Here is a 15,080-nt window from a genome sequence, read left to right on the forward strand (position 1 = left end):
CTAGTGGGTTAAATACCTGACAAATAAAGTTACATCTTCACATTGATGCAAAAATCATATAAAAATCCAATATTACCATAAATTAGTCATGCTCATTCATGTGTAACATTGCCCACAATGGCCTAATACACCCGGAGATATAAAAGGGATTGAAATAATATTAACAATACGTCAAATATCTGACCGTATGTCATCTCGTATTATATCGTCATATCGCCCCAGCCTACCATCTGCTTATCAGCATCTTCTAAACTTTTTGTCTGCTGAGTTGTTTTTAGTGCACTGTATGTAGGTTTATTGCCCACTTGTGTAGGCAAGTGGACACTTTGAATACTCATACAGACCCACTCAATGTGACATTAGGCTGCGCTGAAACACAAACAACATTCGGAGGTAGTTTACATGTGCTGTTATACCAGAACCATCACAACCAGTATTTGTCTACATTTTGTTCCCCTTTTATTGCAGTAGCCAGGTTTGGTGTGCTAAAGGCTGCATTTTTTATATGATGATGGTGGTATATCAGCACAGTGCAAAGTCAGGGTCAGGGTCATGGTTTGCTTCACTCTCCAGCTTCTTGGCTGTTGTTAATTGGTACTAATATGATATCTGAAAATGTTTGGAATGTCAACATAGTGCTCATGGATAGTCTAGCATATTTTCTGCAGATATGTGTATCTTTTTTTATCTGTAAGGGAGGTGGAGACAAGTGGGTCTCAGAGTGGGATTGAGGAGACAAAATATATGTTGTGTTATGGCTAGTGGCTTTCTTTTTTGCTGAATGTTTTCTCCCGGTTAGGATGTCCTCGGTTTTATGTCGTCCTACTGTTAAGGTCATTTCTCTTGTGAAGCAACTTTAAATGTTAGATAGACCACAGCTAAGAGTTGAACCCAGGGTTTAAAATGTGAGCCATTTTCTTTTTTGTACTTTTTCATGAAACTTTGATGATCCCTGTTTGGAAATCGGACCTTTTGGCGATGACAGAATTCAGAGAATCCAGAGCTGTCCTTTAGTGCAATGAGAAAAGAAGGTCTTTGGGATGCAGTTAACCATGTGCAACATCGTAGTGTGAAAATGGTTCCCGGTGCCCAGTGCTGCTTCATTACAGCAACTGAGCCGTTTCACAGAAAGTAAATCCGCTACTTCTGCATGAAAGATTTAGAATAGACTAAACCAAAATAGCCTGTAAACACCTCTTTCATTTCATCCAGCTCTCTGAGCCCTTGTTCTGCACTGTCTCCTTTCCGCCCTCTTTCTCTCTTTATCTACTCTAGGCCTGAATCCTGTTGTTTTCACTGAAACTTAGTGGATGTTGGGGTCCAATAAGCAGAGAGAAGTGATTAAAGAGTGTGAAAAAAGCTGCACTGGTGGTTAGTAAGCTACTCAAGTGACAAGCCATTCAGATTGTTTCCTGCCTCTCTCTAACTGCGTCACTCTGCAACAAGGAAATCCTATGTTTACCCTGTATTCATGACCTGTTGTCTTAAGTTATCTGGAATCAAAACACATCCCAAGGCAGTTTCTGGCAGCTCAGCACGTGACAAAAATACCGGTGTGCTTGAACGAGCCCCCAGAACCGGACTGAAAAGGATTTGTTTTCTTAATGTTGGAGCTTCAGTTTAGTTTTGCTGACTGTTGTGCAAGACAGAAGCGATTACATGGTGGGAAAAATATCTGCCTCTGTTAGGCCGTGCTACTCTGCAACACACACGTCCCATTTCACTGCCAGTTTACTGAAATATTTGAAGCCCAGACTTATTGTTCACAGTCCTTCACACCAGTAATGTGCTTATGCTTATCTCACATGTTATACAAAGCAGTAAGTCAACCAGCTCTGCATAATCATGCAGCTCATCTGTCTGAATCAAACACACAGTGCTGGAGTTGTGGACATCACTACAGTTGGTATTTTTAAGCTTAAAAATAATTTTGCCTCAGACCACATAAAGCACTAAAATGATGAGTGTGTCCATCTAATTCACTTGGCAAAAAGACGATTCTAGAGTAGATTCCCTTCCTGTGGTTCACCTCCAAACCGTCTTGATTCAGAAACTAAAATGACCGGTTTTGGTTCCCGAAGGCCTGTTTCTTACAGCTGCACCAGACACTTGTGCTGTTGCACAGCTAAAATAGAAAGACCAGTACATGACCTTTCTTGAAATCAAACTCAACACGTTTATTTTACATCAAATGATCCTCAGACACAGTCAGATGTTTTTAATTCCATCTCGTTCCATGCCATTAGTGACAAGCCTGTTTCAAGACATCCATAAAAATATCTGAACATAAGAAGATATCAAATGAGTCTCCAGTGGCATGATAATGGCTTACAGTTTCTTGAAACAATCTTGGTAAATCTGAATACAAGACCGAAAACGTTTGCAGCAAAAATTCTCTATATACACTAGTCTCTACACATCTTAACTGCGTCACTTCTAATCGAAGAGATTCCATAGCTGAACTGTTGCTCTCTACCTCCCTGCCTCACTTTCCCCTCTGCCTCCTGCCCTTTCTCATTCTCCCTCTCTGCATGTTTCTCTATATCTCCATCTTTCTGTCCTTTTCCATGTGCCTCCCTCATTTTCTCCCTGCAAGAATGTTACCTTAATGTTATTTTAGTTTTAGACCGATGCAAATTTCAAACAGATAGTATGGAGCTACAGGACCGAGCAGAGCAAAAGCCTGAACTTTGGCCATCGTGTTGCTGCTCCTTTTAGAACAAAGTTGGGTACAACTATGAAACAAGAGCATGAAAAGGTTCATATAGTTGAATATGTACAACTCTAAGAGGGTTTTAAAGACAGTCTGGTGTAGAATTACTAGTTACTTAGTTGGAGAGAAGGAAAACGATTGCAAACAAACCAAGACAAACATTGTACCCTGTAATAAAACAGCTGTTTGATTCAAATGAGCATTATACAAATCTCAGCTTCTATGAAACATTACCAGGAGAAACATGTGCCTTTCTCATTTTCTTCCAATATTAATTTCTATCTCTCTGTCTGTCCCCCTTTCTCCCCCTTTTACTTTCTATTTATTTTTCTATTTATTAGTTATAATCCCAGCACGAACAATGCTATCTTTTATTTTAAGTTGACAACAGAATGACATGAATAATGTTCTTTGTCCATGACGCAGTTAGGGATCACTTTCCAGGAATGGAAAATTTAACTTCCGGCGTCTCTCCTTTTTGAAAAAGGGTGTTTATTTTCGATTTGAATGTTTCTCATTTTGATACGTACTCTGCTTTTTAATAATTAGAAAGGTCGGACAGAGTAAAGTGAGCTTTCCTCTTTTTTCAGTGGTGGGTGCAGATTTTCCTGCAGTGTGGAGCTGCTGCTGCTGGCTGAATGCAGAGGAAACACTGAAAGCTGTTCTCCAGACCTTCCCTGCTGCTTCAGGGGAGATTGTCAGATGTGTACCCAGCTCTCAAAGCCCCAGGCCTGGCCGCGGGGATGGCAGCCTCTGCCCTGAACCTGAACGGCCTCGGAGTCATGAACAGGTCCGTTTTTTTTCCTACAGTGCATGTCACACATTTTATTGTTGTAAGACTGCACCGTTTTGCTGGAGAGATTGCATACTTCAAACATGTTTGGTTAGTATGGTTTAGTGCAGCTAAGAAGCTGTTAAACCGGACTGGTAAGATTACTATTTATTCATAATACATTACAGAACAATTTATAAAGCCATCCTGCTGCCGAACATTTTGATGATTTACATGAAAATATTGTCAAATCACTTGTAGTGATGCATAAAATATCCCTTTATTCAGCAGGCCATTTCTCTATTCCTTTGTATCTGTAATCTAAGCTTTACAAGCTCCACACTATGAATGTATTGATTGGTTTGTTGTAATCAGATTACAGATTACCCATGTAATTATTTCCCAGTCCTAATGTGTAGGTTGTTTTATTATATGATACTAACATTACTTAAGTTTTTAATATATAACCTTCTACAGTATGACATTTTTAGGTGTTTTTTTCTGTAAAGAGGCAACAAAATGTAACACTTGTTTTTTTATTAGATACACACAAACCAACCAACCCTCTCCTCTCTGCAGCAGTAATCAGTTTCACACCCAGCCAGGTTCCTCTAGCACCACCTCTGGAGCTAGAACCAGTCCAGTCGGTCGACCTGTGCTGCCGGTTCCAGATCGGAGCACCTACTGTCAGTTACTGGGTGGGGGAGCTTTGGGTGGAGGTCTCTACAGCCCAACCAGCCCTAAGGTAACTCAGTTGCCATATCCAACCTCTGTTTTCTAAAAGTTCACCATGTACACTGACATACCAAAACAACAGACTTAAATCCATTCAGTTTTCCATGTCATGACTGAAGTTGAGCTCATAAGCAATAAAACGCACCGTTGCTCAATTCAATTCACTCAGTGGTTTTGCTGCTACGGCTTTACTTGGTTGCTTTCCTTATGGTGGCTAATATTAGCTAATGTCAGCAAACTTTGTTGTGTAACTTACATTACTGAGTCAGTTCACTGACAATACAACTCTTGTCCACTTGTGCTACTGTTTCACTATGTTTTAGCATTTACCATGATGCTGTAATTTCCTCGTGTGGCTACAGTGGCCACTGTTCAGTAAAAGTTACATAACTGCGCTTTAAAGAAAATACTGAAATAACTGGAAAAATAAAGGAAAGAAAAATGAGTAATTGCTTTCGTTTGTACTGGTAGGTTTTGCAGTATTCTGCCAAATAACTGAAAATCATTGTCTCTCAACCGGTATATTAACATCAGCTAATATGAGTGAGTCATTTTTGGGGGCTCCCCTAATCCTGTCTTGTGTGTCTGCTCCTAGACGAGCCCTCAGACCCTGGGTCGAACCTTTGTCTTCCCCCCTTCATCCTCGCCCTCCCCCAGCCCCACCCCTCGTGCTCACTCCCCCTCCCCACGAAGCCCGGAGCTCCTAGGAGTCAATGTGGGCCAGCGGGTCCGACGATTGAGCTCACCCGGCGGTGAGGAGAGAGGGGAAAGAGAAGGGCAGGAGGAGAGGGGAGGAGAGACAAGAGGCGGAGAGGGGCGAGAGGAGAGGAGACGCCAGGTACAGCAGCTGCAGATACACAGAGAGCTGCAGAACGTTGAGGTGATTTGTGCCTGTCTTCTTTGTCTCTTTAACTGTATCTCTGTCTTCCTCTGTGTCCTTTTTGTCTCTATATTACTCGCTACATCTACCCCTCTGTCTGTCGTTATCTAGGAATGCAATCATTAAGCAATATAGAGCAATGTATTCAAACTCAGTGTCAGTCAGAACAATGCCAGTAAGAACTACTCTCACCCAGCTGTGATAATCCAAAAATGCAACAGTTACTCAAGCTTTGAAAGCTGAGCAGAACAAAAGGAAAAGCGGGTAAACCACAAGTGTTTGGACTGATGCTCATTCAGCTGTTTCTTTTATTTTTTAATGATAGGAATTCTGAGAAAGGCTATTATTTTGATATTTTCAACTTAAAGAATGTTTCTCAGGTTCATACGGTTTCATACTTAATAATAATTCATATCCAGTCATCTTTTCTTACCATCATCATCTTTTGTTTACTTGCCTTGGACTGTTTGTACTTGTAAAGTGTAAATAAATATGCATTAATTAAACTAATGATAGACCAAAATGTGATTCTCTGGTTTATTATCAATACAGATTATTTGGAACTAAATTTGACGATCAATATACAGTATAGTGCATTACAATATTGCGTTATCTCCATGAATTTAATCAGGAATTTACATAAGCACTGTTTATTGGTTTAATGTTTGTACTCCTTCTCTTCTTTGTATTTAGTTGAACGCCAACCTACATTTGTACTCAGTTTGAAACTGCAGACAGTCACACAATGGATTTGTAGCTTGCCAACAGTTCATTTTTCAAGACAGTCTGTTTATTGCCAAACATGGGTCGAGGCTCATTTCCTTTTTATTTTCTTAATATTGCCATTATATTATGTTGATATTTTGCCATTTTTTGTCAGTTTATCTGTCACATCAGTAAAGGTTTTGCTGATAGCAGTGCACCTGTGAAATGATAAGCAGCCTAAACCAAATGTGAAAAAATGCATCAAAGTATACTTCTTTACAGTTAGACCAAGGAAACCAAACTGTAGCTGCATTTAGATCCTTATTTTCTCTGTGTCTTTCAGGTCAGGGGAAAAGTGGGCATTTTCGAGGCCCACATTTCTGGAATTCGTGCCCAGGTGCTTAACAGTGAGCTCCAGCGCAGCCCTCGGTCTCCAAGACGAACCTTTGAATGCCCAATGACCCACTCACAGCAGCGGAAAGTTCCCCCTGTTGTCCAAAATGGAAGAGAAAGGGAGGAAGAAACAATGGAAGGAGAAAGGAGAGAAGGAGGAAGGAATGAAGGTGAGATGGACAGCAGTGCTACTAAAACAAACACTGAGAACAAGACACCAATTGGTCAAAATGGCCAGCATTCAGAAACAATGCAAACTCCCTGTTTAGATGGACTGTTTGTCGTTCAGGGCTCCTTTGAGACATTAAACCTAGATGCAACAGACAGAGAAAAAAAAGAGGGAGAAAGACTGAGAAATAAGGAGGGAGAAAAAGACGAAGGGGAGGTAGAAAACAAACAAATGCTAGGAGACAAAAGACAATGGACAGAGAAAGAAGTGACAGACGAGAAAGAGGGCCGGTTGTGTCTTGAGATGCTGCTCCAGACAGAGGCAAACAGGTTGGCGGTTAACCCTGAAACCCCTGCTTTTCCTCGGACACAAAGCAGTGACAGCTTCCCTTGGTTGCTGGACATCACTGATCACACCTCCAACCACTCTCCCTCCATCCCTCCCTCCATCCCTGCAGTCATAATAACTGACCACGGTTTGGAAAGCCAGCCTCAAACTTCTGAAGGCCCCTGCTCAGACCAGGGACTATGCTGCACCCCTAGCCCCAGTTCTAGCCCTGTCCCTGGGCCGAACTCCTCCAACCGCTCCCTCAGGAAGCTGTCGTCCTCCTCTGCCTCCTCGGCTGGTTTCTCCTCGTCTTGGGAAGAGTCAGAGGAGGATGTTTCCAGTGATACGGAGAAAGGAGAGCAGCTTCTCAACCCTGCACTCCTCACTTCCAAACAAAAAGCGGTAAGTAGAGCCAAGTGAGAGTGTGTCTGCTAGTGTGTGTGCCTGTATCTACAACCTGCAAGCGATTCTGTAGACCTTTTGTTGTTGGTTTAATTGGCAGTGACCTTTGGAAACTGCATTCGCCGGGATTGCCACATATCATCCACATGGGAAAAGTCAGAGAAATAGATGGATTATCCTGGAAAGTCAAAGGATATCTGAGAATTTTACAGTGTCACTTTACAGGAATATACCAACATTTTTTAAGCCATGCTAGTGACATGACTCTAGGAATGGTCTGTCGGTCGGTCGGTCGGTGGGTCCACCACTTCGATACTGAAATATCTCAACAACTATTAGATAGATTGCCTTGGAATTTTGTACAGACATTCATGGTCCCCAGAGGATGAAGCCTACTTTGGTAATCACGTGGCTTTTGGTACAGTACTAAATATGCTAGCATTATGTTAGCGTGCTAACACGCTAAAGTAAGATGGTGAAAAGGTAAACATACCTGATAAACATCAACATGTTAGCATTGTCATTGTGAGCATACTAGCATTCTCAAAGCACCACTGTCCATAAGTACAGCCACACAGGGCCAGTAGCATGGTTGTAGAGTCTTAGTCTTGTTCCTTTTCATTGCATCAATTTATTGCCTTAGATTATAGTTTTCAGCTGTATTGGAAAACAAACAGGAACACTTTATGTCACAGAAGTATTCATCCATCCATCCATCCATTTTCTACCGCTTGGTCCCGTTAGAGGTCGCGGGTGACTGAAGCCTATCCCAGTGACTTTGGGCCTTAGGCAGGGTACACCCTGGACAGTGGCCAACTCGTCGCAGGGCTAACACAGACACAGACAAGGACAAGGACAGACAACCATTCAAAGTATTCATGTTTGCGAAAAAAAGTGAAAAGTCCTGTAACTTTCTTTGTAGGAACCATGATATTTTTGATGAATTTAAATAATCTGAGGAGTTTGACAAAGCTCATGTATCAAAACTCAAAACCTAGCTAGTACAGAACTGGTGATTTTGAAACTAATCTTGCCAGATCTGGAGAACAGTCTGTCTTGACGTGGGTCTCTGTTGAAGATTGTGCCTCAAAATGTGTGTTTTTCAGTGTATTTGTGTTTGAATGTGCCTGTGCATGTTGCTGGGTGCTCTAGTGTCAAATTGGCCAAGCTCGCTGCCTGAGTAATGGTTGACATTCACAATAACAAAGCTAGCTCTGTGCCCCGACCTGGGTGTGTGTGTGTAGGTGTGTTGTTAGTGTGTGGGTAATGTGAGGGTGTGTGTGAGAGAGAGCACGGGTGATAGAAAAAGGGAAAGCAATGAGAATTTGCCAGTCACACACACTTAGGCTCTGCCTGCATTTGGACGCCGTTCAAAGAGGAGGCTGAGGCCTGTTTGGGTATGTGTGTGTGTGTGTGTGTGTGTGTGTAGGTGGGTGGGTGGATATGTTTTTATTTGTAGCCAGGATAAGTTCACGAGGCCATCTCACTTCTGCTTTGAAACACGATTTAACGAAGGATTGTATAACTGATTTTTACCCATGTTTCTTAAACAATGCGCCAGTCCCAAAAGTGTCCCTTTTTTAGGACTTCACACTGCAAAAATCTTTTCTTTTTGGGTTTGTGGCTTAAGTAGGGAAGTGCTCATAATCACTTATTTTCAGTTGAACTATCATGAATCATATATAAGCTTTAAAACTGAGCAGTGTCCCCTCTGTGAGTGTACAAGACTACTGACCATGCAAACATTTGAATACTCATCACCCTGCAGTCAATACGGTGGCTGCTTATTTCCATACATAATTTGGAGCTGTGGTCCCTCTAACGATTAAAACCTAATTTTCCATGTTTGCTTTCATTATGAGAGGCAGCAGCAACAGATGAAAATGAAATATTCTTGTTAATGACATATGGCAGTGCAAGTTTTCTTGCATATATAATCGAATGACCCATCCCTAAACCAAAGTCCCAGCTCTCCCAGGAGATGACACGAATTACAAACTATTTGTTTAAATGAATTTGGCTGATGGATTTGAATAGTGTTTGTTTTGCTCTTTGCATATTTCCCAACATTGTTTTTTGCTTTATCCTGGTAAAGAAAGAGACCGACGCTCCTGCTGGCGGTTGCAGCTGACTGAAGGATTATAGTTACTAGTAAAAGTCTGAATTTCCCCCCATCGTAGCACAAAGATGTCAAACACGTGGGTAATTCATGTTCTTGTCTGTAGCCTGTCACAGTTCCTGATCCGCAGTTTAAGGAAACCTGGTGTATGTGTGCAAGAGGCAAACATGCAGATACACATAAAGCATGCTTGCTTGTGTGGGAGGTATGTAGGAAAGAGGAGAGGGAGAGAGAGAAGAGGAGTGATACTGAGAGAGGTAGAAAGAGAGAAAAACAGAGTGAGCTTGAGACTAAGACTGGCAGAAAGAGACAAAAGAGAGCAGGAGAGGGAACGTTGTACAATATTTACTATATATTATCCATGGTGTTTTAAACTGACATTAAGGGAAACATATCTCCTCTTCTCGTGGCTATTTATTGCAGGATGAACTTGGCTTTATTTGGCATATAACAATGAACATCAGATCCAGAACACTTTAATAACATTTCTCATACTATGGGACATTTAAAGAAGTGCACACACTGAGGTTGCAGAGAAAGATAGAAAATAAATGTGCCAGGAAAGGACAATTTCTTGGATGCTTGGTGAAAAATAAAAAAGAATAAGACCAGTGCTTTCTGCAGAATACATTTATCACAGTTATAGTTTTATATTTTGTGTTAAAGAGTTCTGGGTCATTGTGGATGCATTTGCCATTCTGATGACTGAATTCTCCCTTCACAGTAGTTTTAATTAATGCTCCTTTGTATTATTCACCCAAGTAAGCATGACATTTTCATTTTTTGTATAAACACAGTTAAATACATTTGCTTTGTTATGGTTATTAGCTTTTGGATTATGTCAACTTGTTTTTTTAAGAGTGTACACGCTTAAATGGTAATGGCTGGAATCTGAACAGATCCAAATATAGACACTATTTGACTGATCTTTTGACTGTTGGACATCTCTCCAAGGTTAGAAGGCACATATGTGCTGCCAGTGTTTTCTTAGTTCTAGTAAATTGGCAGCAAAGGACACCTGCACTTGATTGGCATCTGTGTATTTTTTTCTTCCTACAAACTTTCTGTTGAGATCTGGGGAATGAAAAGAGAAGAATCTGCCTGCAGCAAAGTTGTATCTTTGGTGAGCTGACACCCAGTTGTTTGCTTTACTGTGTAATTTACTTTTAAGAATCAGCTCCACACCCATCAGGGTAGTTTCAAACTAAACAGCTACAGATGAAACCTGATAGAGATACATGTAAATGCAAACTACTTGGACATTAACATTCATAATAACATATCCAGTGTCTTGCAATTGCAGGATTTAAGACAGTTAAAAAATGTTTGACTGCAAAACGACCACGTTATCAAAACAGCTGCCGAACAGCACTGAAACTGAAGGTTATGTGCATTAACGGGATGGAAAAATCAACAATAAACAACAAGAATCAATTAATCGTTTAACTTATTTATTAAGCAGAAATGCCAAATATTTGCAGGTTCTTCCCCTTAAATATGAAGATTTACTGCTATTCTCTGTTATATATCACAATAACATGTGGATGGACTGTTGTACTGACAAAAAAATTGTGAGCTGTGGGAGCTGTGTTTAAACTTGTACCATGTATAGAAAACCCCAGCATCATGTTTCAGCTTTTCAGAAAGATGAACCAAGCTAAAGCTAGTGGAGCAGAAGCTACAGTAGAACGGAAGACGTGGGGCAGGACTTATGAAAATCTCACGATACATGATGCAGGAGGTGGTTTGTTACGCTCTCTGTACTGTAATTACAGCTTGGGACACATTTCGATACACCTGAGGTTCTTGAAAAGATACATCCATTATATAAGCAGATGTGTTTTTTTTTTGGGAATGCAGACTGCACCCATACTGCTCAACTGTAAAGCACACACTCACATGCTAACACTGACACACCCTCTGCACACACAACTTTTGCTAGTTGCCCTTTGCACAACAACACAATACAGTACACACACAGAAACAGTTTTGCTCTCACAAACACACTGTCACATATGTCACATTGACTCACATCCCCTTTTTTATGATGCTTTGAAATGCGGCCACACTCTGACCCAAGCATTAATCTTCACCTCTTCTTGTTTATCCAACCGTGTATTGAACCTAATTTCCAATAACGAAAAAAAAAAAGTTTTTTGTGGTGGACTGGACTGGGCAAAAGCAAATTTTTATGTTCTGTAACTGTCAAGTGGGTCGGCACGAAATATCAGCATACAACACACACTCTGACACGCACACACACTGTGTTTGTACTGCAGTGGAAAATCTTCACTACCACGGCGGCCGGTTGCCTAGCAACCGTGTGACGTCAAACCGAGTTTCCCTCTCACAGCTGTATGTGTGTGTGTGACAGACAGTCTGTAAGTTTATAGGTGTGTGTCCAACCCGTTTGTGTGTGTGTGTGTGTTTACATGTGAGAGGGGAAACACCGGTCAATCCTTAATTTGGTGTCTCTGTGCGAGCTTGCTGGTAAGAGTGCATGCGTGTGCTTGTTCAAGTAGTCCCGGGCCATGGAGGAGTCAGGCCGTCCTGCAGTTAGTGAAGCTGCCATTTTGGTTGACAGAGTATCTACTGTTGGATCCAGTGTAGAAGTGAAGTGTGGTTTCACATGGTTTCAGAGCTGTGAGACACACACAGGGGAAACCCTGTTGGATGTGAAACATGAATGCAAGTGTTTGTGCAGAAAAAGGGATGTATAGTAATCCTTATAGACTGGAGATCCACAGGTTGGACTTCTAGATGTAGTGGCTATATTAACAACATTTGTGTAGAATTTTTGGTTAATTTCTGTGCGGTTTTTAATGTCAGATTTGATAGTTGCATATTAACATGACCATGCTTTTATAGGTTATTCTGCTGGTTAGTGAGCGAGCGAAGAAACCCCCCAAAAAACACTTCTGCTTGTCAGAATCAGCTTTATTGGCCAGGTATGTGTCCACATACAAGGAATTTGACTCCGGTTTTTCGTTGCTCTCTATGTACATACACAGAAATAGACATAAATATAGTTAAAAACAAGGACAAGGACAACAAGCTCAACTAGATAAACAAACATTAAGCTACTATGTGCATATATATATATATATATATATATATATATATATATATATATATATATATATATATTTTTTTTTTTTTTTTAGTACAAAGTACAAAAAAGTACAATTTAATTGAATTCAGAGTAGAGGCTAGATCTAGTCAGATATGCTCTTTAATGTTCCACAGTGACCTCAATTTGGAAACAAGTCTTCCTTATCAGACTTCAGTATTTAGTTATAACATAACTGAACAGCCACATCTAACCAAACATCTAACCCTTTTTTTCGTTTAGGTGTCCCTTTTTCTCGCCTTTATATAGCACACATCATTTTTGCTAAGCTTTTTTTCCACTGGCCAGCCTTGGTTGCTAAGAGATTTATCATGCACTCTCTAAGCATCTACTGCATGTTGTTTAGTCTGTGTGTGAAGTGTGTGTGTGTGTGCCTCTCAGTCTAAACTTTGCAGACTCAGACAGTTGCAATATTTGTATCTGCAAGGGGACCTTGTGGTGAGCAATATCAGCCTTGTTGTTTCCTCAGTGCTTCTCCGTTGAAAACATCAGCATGCATCAGTGTTTCCCCTCCTTCTTCACATTACACATTTGTAACCCAGAGTTACCCTTTGCCCCAAGTTTTTTTTTTACCATTCTCACCACTCTCCACCTCTTGTCATTCCTCTCTGCATGCAAATGATATCTGGTTGCCCTATGTAACCTTAGTTCTCTTGGTCAAAGAAAAAAAGACATCTTTAAATTTCCTTAACTCTATGCATATTTTCTGGGGCAACATCCTTTTCAATACTACTTGTGATAATTGCACAATGTAATGTATGATGTAATGTATGTTGCGTTAAAACACATTTGCAGATGTTGAAAAACATGATGTACATTTTGAGAAGATAATAATGAAGGGACCAATAGAAACTCTTTGCTTCGGTGCTTCTTTTTCGCCCGTGCTCATTCTGTTGTTTACAGAGGGCAAGGCCTTTTTTTTTTCTTTCTTTTGTTTGTAGTCAGCGGCGGATGTGGAAAATACTGTCGCTGAGGCAAGCGGCAACCCCCCCCCACTTCCTGTCTGCAAGAAGTTCCTTGTCTTACCATTTCCTCTCTCTCTCAATGGAAACTTTACTGTTTTTCCTGCTCTCCGCTTGTCATCCAGCTGGTCTGGGGATAGAGATAGGAGAGACCGAGAGACCGCTGGAGAGCAATGAGCCAGAAAAAGATGAGTCAGAGAGGCCGACTTTGAGGGAAGTTTTAGGCAGAGAGAGTGTGGACATTTGCCAGTTCAAACACCTTGAATTGTATTCCAGTTTCAGGTTCCTGTCCAGCTTTGCTCATTTAAGAAAGCTGGTAATCTTCCATAATTTTAAAACACTCATTATAACAAATAACATTTAAAAAAATAGCTAGAAACCAAAGGTGCCTGAATAATAAGACATGCGTCTGAGTATTAAACACTGACATTAAACCCCATAAAGCTGCAGAGTTTAGAGCAGAGCAGCATGTTTCGAGGGAATTATTTCCTGCTGGAGACATCCATTTCTTCCTGTGGGTGTCCGATGATTGACAGTCAGCACAGTGTAAAATAATGCATGCACTGATATGGAAAAACACTAAAACAGAGACACTGACAATACCAAATTAAGGCTTTGTGTTTATTTAGATGGATCATCGAGGAAAGGCAATTTTCAAGTCACTCAAAGTTAGTTTTCATACTGTACAAGAATCAAATGCAGCAAATGACCCCTGTAAAGGTAGGAATATCTCCAACAAGACTATACTGCATAGACCACCAGAACCACCAGTCTAGAAGATTATTTTAAAAAACAGCAGTATAATAATCTAATAATAAGATTAGACTGGACAGATTTACTTTAACTGGATAGTAAAACTTGACTTCAGATGGGATATTTAATATGTAGTGCTCTCATTGGCTGGCTGGATTCAGCAAAATTCTGGATTGTTGATTTTCACACATGGTTTCCTGCTTTGACTCTGTACTCAGATATTTATAAAAGTGTATGTTTAAACTTTTGTGTATCCTTGAAATAACATGGGCAAAAAAATACATTTACACATTCTTATAATGTTTCTACATGTGCAAATATTTTCTACACAAATCGTCTCTGATAAGTCTTTTTAAACTAGACTTTCCATGAGCAGTTTTTTTACCTACATGTCACACATTTGGAAATATTTATGCAAATTATATTTTTTACAGACTCACAACAGACGAATGCCATCTGCCAGCTGTGAAATTATCTGTTTTTATGTGTGCAGCTAGATTATACTTCATAAAACCTCAGATGTAGTTTACTGTACACTGTTGCACCTAGGCTGAAGGTGCACCGCCATAGAGTGTGTGGGAGCTGCTGTTTAGAATGTTTCCTTTTGTCTATTTTAGCTTGTGTTGCAACTTCTGTCACAATCTGCCGCACATACGGAGAGCCATACTGAAGACAAACACATAGATGTTTACATATATACGTACATGAACATACATGCACACTCAAACATATATAAGCAGAAAAACGTGTATGAACGTACAGGTTTCGTTTTTCCACGAAGCCTCTACATTTTCCCAGTACTTGGTGTGCATTCACACTTACACACCCACTCACGCACACTTAGCTCCATCTGTGTCTTTCAAATGTTGTGACCTGTGTGAAGATTTGCATGTCCAGATTATGTCTGTCCTCTGTTTTGCTAATCAAATGATCCACAATTGTTTATCACTGCACACACTCAGACACACACGCGTGTAAATCTTGTAGGGACATAGAAAGAGGAGCATGCGAGCCCGAGGT

At 40.5% G+C, this 15,080-nt stretch overlaps 1 protein-coding gene across 4 annotated transcripts in view; it reads left to right on the forward strand.

The window, feature by feature from the left end:
* itpkb (inositol-trisphosphate 3-kinase B) overlaps positions 1 to 15,080 on the forward strand; it is a 28,646-nt gene that overhangs the window by 1,734 nt on the left and 11,832 nt on the right. The window contains exons 2-5 of one of the 4 annotated variants that reach the window (XM_044169832.1): positions 3,304 to 3,503; positions 4,029 to 4,230; positions 4,816 to 5,058; positions 6,149 to 7,096. In XM_044169832.1, the coding sequence (XP_044025767.1) occupies positions 3,457 to 3,503; positions 4,029 to 4,230; positions 4,816 to 5,058; positions 6,149 to 7,096 (1,440 nt within the window). In that variant the 5' untranslated portion in view covers positions 3,304 to 3,456. Of the gene's footprint in view, positions 1 to 3,303; positions 3,504 to 4,028; positions 4,231 to 4,815; positions 5,101 to 6,148; positions 7,097 to 15,080 lie in introns of all 4 variants that reach the window. The other 3 variants (XM_044169829.1, XM_044169831.1, XM_044169830.1) reach the window with 3 other exon arrangements.

Source organism: Siniperca chuatsi, linkage group LG16, assembly GCF_020085105.1.
Source record: "Siniperca chuatsi isolate FFG_IHB_CAS linkage group LG16, ASM2008510v1, whole genome shotgun sequence".
NCBI classification, from domain to species: Eukaryota; Metazoa; Chordata; class Actinopteri; order Centrarchiformes; family Sinipercidae; genus Siniperca; species Siniperca chuatsi.